The 5,730-nt window shown below is 33.5% G+C and overlaps 1 protein-coding gene across 1 annotated transcript in view; it reads left to right on the forward strand.

The window, feature by feature from the left end:
• LOC117119184 (fibrocystin-L-like) overlaps positions 1-5,730 on the forward strand; it is a 77,062-nt gene that overhangs the window by 12,298 nt on the left and 59,034 nt on the right. The window contains exons 8-10 of the mRNA XM_033264004.1: positions 136-203; positions 2,224-2,337; positions 2,755-3,001. Of these exons, the coding sequence (XP_033119895.1) occupies positions 136-203; positions 2,224-2,337; positions 2,755-3,001 (429 nt within the window). The remainder of the gene's footprint in view (positions 1-135; positions 204-2,223; positions 2,338-2,754; positions 3,002-5,730) is intronic.

Consider the following 5,730-nt stretch of genomic DNA (forward strand, 5'->3'; position numbering starts at 1 on the left):
AGATGTGTATATATATATATATATATATATATAATACAGAACAAAAATATTGTTTTAAATGATATAAATTAATTAATTGTAGACACAGAATAAAACCTATTCTATGTAGTATTGACTGTTATTATATATGTTTAGATATGGTATTGACAAGAACTCTAATGGCTGGGGAACCATAACATGCAAACCAAACAGCACTGTTGCTGGTAAGTTTAACTTAACATGAGATAATGAATATAATACATTGTTAGTTAGTTCTTCATTTATTACATTTCTATTGCCCTTTAGACCAAGTATTTAATTGGATTACATTTACTAAACTTGTTCATAATAAATAAACCTTTGCAAGCATAGGACTACTATGAGTACTACTAACTGAAGTTATGTTCTACACGTGTTTTCTGGCATTGAGATTATATAAGTACATAAATCAAAGCAAAATAAAAAGTCCTTTGATCAAAGTTAAGATTTTTAAAGATATATCGCCATAAGAATATTAACCAAAGACCTTCGAATTACAGTTTATATACCTAACCAACTAAGGCCATGTGGTATACATCCTTAGATTTTCCATTTAGTATAAGCTCTTTCTGACTATTGTGTAATACGCAACGAATACTATTACAACTCCGCTGGTGTTCACTGAAAATGATAATAAATTAAATAATGAAGAACTTTTGATTATCGTTCGTTTAAGGCATAGAGAAGAACTATCCCACACCCAGTTATTCCTATTGATATGGAAAGTATTGGTGATTCCTACTGGCATTTTTTCTTACTAGTGTTTTTTCATTAGTTACTTATATTTTACTATTAGGACACACAGTTTTTCTCTTAAGTATTGCACGATATACATTTAATTCATTAAATAACGCCGTTAATAATAAAAGTATACGGATATTCGAACTCAATACTTTCTAATTACCATTCCGATTCTTTACCAACTGAGCTATGAGGCAAATGTATACACCTAATTGTCACCATAGGACAAATATTTGGTCCGCGCTCAGCGCTGACCCAGAGCCTCACTGGTTGTTCTTGTTCTTCTACTGTTGTTCTTGTTGTTCTTATTACCAAAACTTTAAACATTTTAAAAGCGTCCAGCGTCGCCAGTTTTGAACGGACGTGCATGGAATTTTGTACATAACTAGAGGTAATTTCCAACAAACGTTCATCGCCCTTTTTTTAAGTTTGTCCCTAGGGTTCTCCCTACACCTACAAAACAAAATAAGGGTTTTAAAAGTTAAAGGCGTCCAGCGTCGCCAGTTTTGAACGGACGAGCATAACATTTTGTACACATAAACTAGAGGTTATTTCCAACAAACGTTCATTGCTCTGTTTTTAAGTTGGACCCCAGGGTTCCCTGCTACACTTTCAAAAGAAAAACAGGAGTTTCAAACTTTAACAGCGTCCAGGTCACCAGTTTTTGACCGGACGTGCATGAAATCTTGTACACATAAAGTAGAAGTGATTTCCAACAAACATTCATCGCCCTTTTCTAAGTTTGACCCCAGGGCTTCCCCTACACCTACAAAACAAAACATTGATTTTAAGCTTTAAAATCATCCAGCGTCGCCAATTTTAAACGGACGTGCTGGAAAATGTGTACATATAAGCTAGAGTTGATTTTCAACAAACGATCATCACCCTTTTTCTAAGTTGGACCACAAGGTTCCCTTACACCTACAAAACAATACAGGAGTTTCAGCAAGGACTGTACATTACTACCACTTATCACTACCATAATAGTGCACGTCTCATGAATTTGCCGGTCGGGATGTGTTCTAAAGAACTTAAGGTCCTGAGTTCGAATCACGTAGTTAGCAAGTTTGAGTTGCGTATTAATTTATTTGTTTTTTCATTTTGTCAAACAGTTCTCATCCATGCTCATTAAAAATAAAAATTATCAAAAGAAAATTATAAAAAGAAAATTAACAGAGGCGCGATTTGAACTCGCGACCTTCGGTTAAGGATGTGTTCCAAAGAACTGAAAATCATGAGTTTAAAAATCTGGTAAATCCATATTATATAATATCATATAATTGTTTGCCATGTGGTGAAACATCAGAAGCAGTTATCGGAATAATACAATGAGAAAATATCTATTAAAACGAAACAGAAGAAGAATCTGACAAGACTGAAAAACAAAAACATAATTTTTAAAATGTTTGTTGCATGTTGTCTAATAATGAAATAACTATTATTGATCGTTACGTTTTGTCGTAGATTCCAAAAATATTACGTTCCTGGTTTCATCTGAATATGGGCGCTCGTACACGGAACTAGGCGCTTACTCTGTCAGTTTTGGAGGAGAGCTTTACTTATTCCAAGTTCACGCCGGTAAGTGAAATACATGCATTAAAATGGTTTCCTAATAAAATAGTATTATATGTATCATTGTTTTATACGCTGGAATAGAGATACTTTCAAGCGAATACAATATTGACATTCTATTGAGAAACTAATGAAAAAATGTTACCTATTGTTAATTTTTCAATTAGTTTTATGCAAAACAAGTGTTACAAACATTTATTTTAAAAAGTGACTTTGTCTATGGTTTTGTTTAAGAATACAAAACCGTATTAATGTAAACACTGACTAATTTCCTTTTCACATATTTAAATTAGATTTAATTTAGGGCCACTAGTATACATTTTAGTTCTTTGCCTTGGTTTTCCCAAACACTCAACTATTTTATGTCAATATACATTGTAAACATTTGTATTGCTTTACTATCAGTATATCAATATATTTCAGAGATTAGGGAAGTAACCCCTGGATACGGCAGTATAAAGGGGGGTACATTGATAAAAATTAGAGGCGAGTATTTTGGGACTTCGGCTGAGAACGTTGATGTAGATGTTGGTGGTGTCGACTGTCAAATTTTCAATGTGCAAGACAATTTAATCGAGTGTATAACTGCAGCAAGGTCTAGTAATCGAACACTTTTTCCTGGCAACCGGGGCATATATCGAGAAGTATGGCGTGACACAAACGTCAATAAGTAAGGCAAATTCTCAGATTGTACGTTCACATTTTTTGCCATTGTTGTTATTATCATCATGAACAAACATTATTTTCATTATCTTCGTATTTATATGCTTGGGTTCATAAGTGACATATATAATGTAAGCTTTGAATAGGTCTGTATTAGATAGACTTTTATGTACATTGTTGATATTAGGGTTATGAATTATATTTGTTTAAACCTCACAACTATTATACGTGATCATATAATATGCTACATGTACCACCCCATATCAGTTAAGTAAACTCTGCTTATGATTAAGATCGCAAGGTTATGTCAGTATAGCCCCCTAGCAAGTTTTTCTACCTTTTAATTGCAATTGATAGATGGCTATTTTGAATAAGTATAGATTTTTCTACCAATTTTACTCACCATCTACATCATCAGTTTATTATATACAATAATACTTATAATTATAACAACAACAACTATTATTATTATTATTATTAATTATTATTATATTATTATTATTTTATTATATTATTATTATTATTATTATTATTACTGCTATTATTATTATTGTTGTTGTTGTTGCTGTTGTTGTTGTTGTTGTTGTTTGAATTTTTATTAAGCGCTCCTACGCATGGTCTCACATCACTATAGAAAATAATTAGAAATGTAAGTTTTTAGAGCAGTTTTGACTCTGTTTCAAGGTTGGAGAATGACGAACTTGACTAGGTAGTTCGTTCCATAGCGATCTGACACACACACACACACACACCTTCCTGGCAACATATCTCTCGAATTCCCCACTGTGGGTCCAAGTGCTTCGGCCCCTGGAAGATAAGGACATTTGACGAATTTTTGTAAATTTTATTAGTTACGGTATTTGATGGGTATCACGCTACGGAAATATGGCATATTGTCCAAACCAAATTCAAATTCGTGGTGTGTTTCACAATGAATTCCAAACACCATGAGGGTAGGCTTATCCATGAAGAAAAGTTGACACAGATATCTCAGTGAGGAAGATATGATAGAGGTAACGAGCGGCTTTTGTGGAATGTGGAATTGAACCAGGGACAAAATGAGCTCACGACTACGCGAATGCGCATGCCTGCCCCATAGTATGCCCTGTGTCGGTACATGAAGTATTTCATAGCACAGCCTTGATTTAGAAGTTTATTACGCGGTTGGTTTGAATAATGGCTTACAATAAAGGCTATCTAACCAGGCCAAGTCCCCCTGCCTTTGTTTTCTTACTATATCGCCATTGCTATAAAGTTATTTATGAAAAAACATAAAAGGTTTTAAATACAAATTTGCTGGCAAGTGTCACGAACATTTAGGTTCTATTTTTGAATTTAGGTTCCGGAAGATCTATATGGCACAGCTAGGATGGATTACGCCTAGCTTTTTGTCTAGTTAGGCACAGGTGTGCCTGACACTTCCACATGCTTGGATTAAACTTGGGAAGGTGATTTCAAAGTAATCATGCCGTGTTTGTCATATCTATGTTGTACGCTTCATGCACATTACTAATACTGAGATCTTTAAATGATATTATTCAAACCTAACTGATTGGTTAAAAATAATTTCATTATGAATTCTATACCGTACACTACAGAAAGCCAACTCCCTGAGATTATCTTGACGTCCTATCTTACTCTAGTTTCACGATACGTCGCGTAATCGTAGTACTAATCATTACATCGCCCTGTAGAAGAGTATTTTGTGAGGTCCATGTAGCTTGAGAGAGTCGCTTATCATTGTGAAGATAGCTTTTACTAGGTATCAGACAAATAACTTTTCGATGGAAGGCCAACTAGGTCACTTAAAATGTAAAATCTGCGTAATAATACTAACTGTCGATGTTTTCGTTATATTGTCGAATTAGAGAAAGCATAAAAACTTTTTTTTTCAAATGTTTAGCAAAAATCAAAGTGTCGTCTTATACAATTAATCGCTGAGCTAAAAGAATTCTAAAGTAATGTCGTTTATAGAATATAATTAATGAACATTGCAAAGTGAAAGATATACATGAACATTTGTGGTGATTTTAAATATGTAATGGGTATTTCTAAAATTCCTAATATACATGAGCCTGAATCATGTCAACATGAATTACGTAATCTGCTATGGACCTTTTTTAACAACACTACAATAATTGATTCTTGTAAGAATAATAAAATTTAAAAAAAACATACCGTACTTGCGACAATAAGCGCCCCTCGACGTTGAAACAATATCATGTGACATTTTTCTTAGCAATCCAATAATGCAATCAGTCCCGGGACTCTGGTTGGCATGATTTGATCTGTGGAGTGGATTCACATATTCTTATGTCAACTTCAAAATGAGGATATATTTTCTCTTGGACAGATCTATTCAACTTTCCTCTTCTTACATTTTCTAGTCCTTTTTCTATTTCTTTTCCCGACAATTTTCAACTTTTAGCACGTTTTAATTTTGTAAGAAACCCTGCAATGATCCTGATTATCTCAATCGCCAGAAACTTAACAAGCATATACACCACTACACCACCACTAATTTCATCTGCTGTTCAAACTGGAATTCATATATATATATATATACATATATATATATATATATATATATCATCAAAGGTACATATACAGTGTTTAAATAAGGACATGATGGAACATCGTAGGCTACCCTGTAGCTTTTCAACGAATAAAGTCCTATAAAAGTCATTGTGTAATAAAATGCCTCCGACGGAATTCGAACCTGCGAACTCTCGCTGA

This window comes from Anneissia japonica, unplaced genomic scaffold (genome assembly GCF_011630105.1).
Source record: "Anneissia japonica isolate Jap-2015-1 unplaced genomic scaffold, ASM1163010v1 scaffold287863_len737641_cov155, whole genome shotgun sequence".
In the NCBI taxonomy this organism is placed as follows: domain Eukaryota; kingdom Metazoa; phylum Echinodermata; class Crinoidea; order Comatulida; family Comatulidae; genus Anneissia; species Anneissia japonica.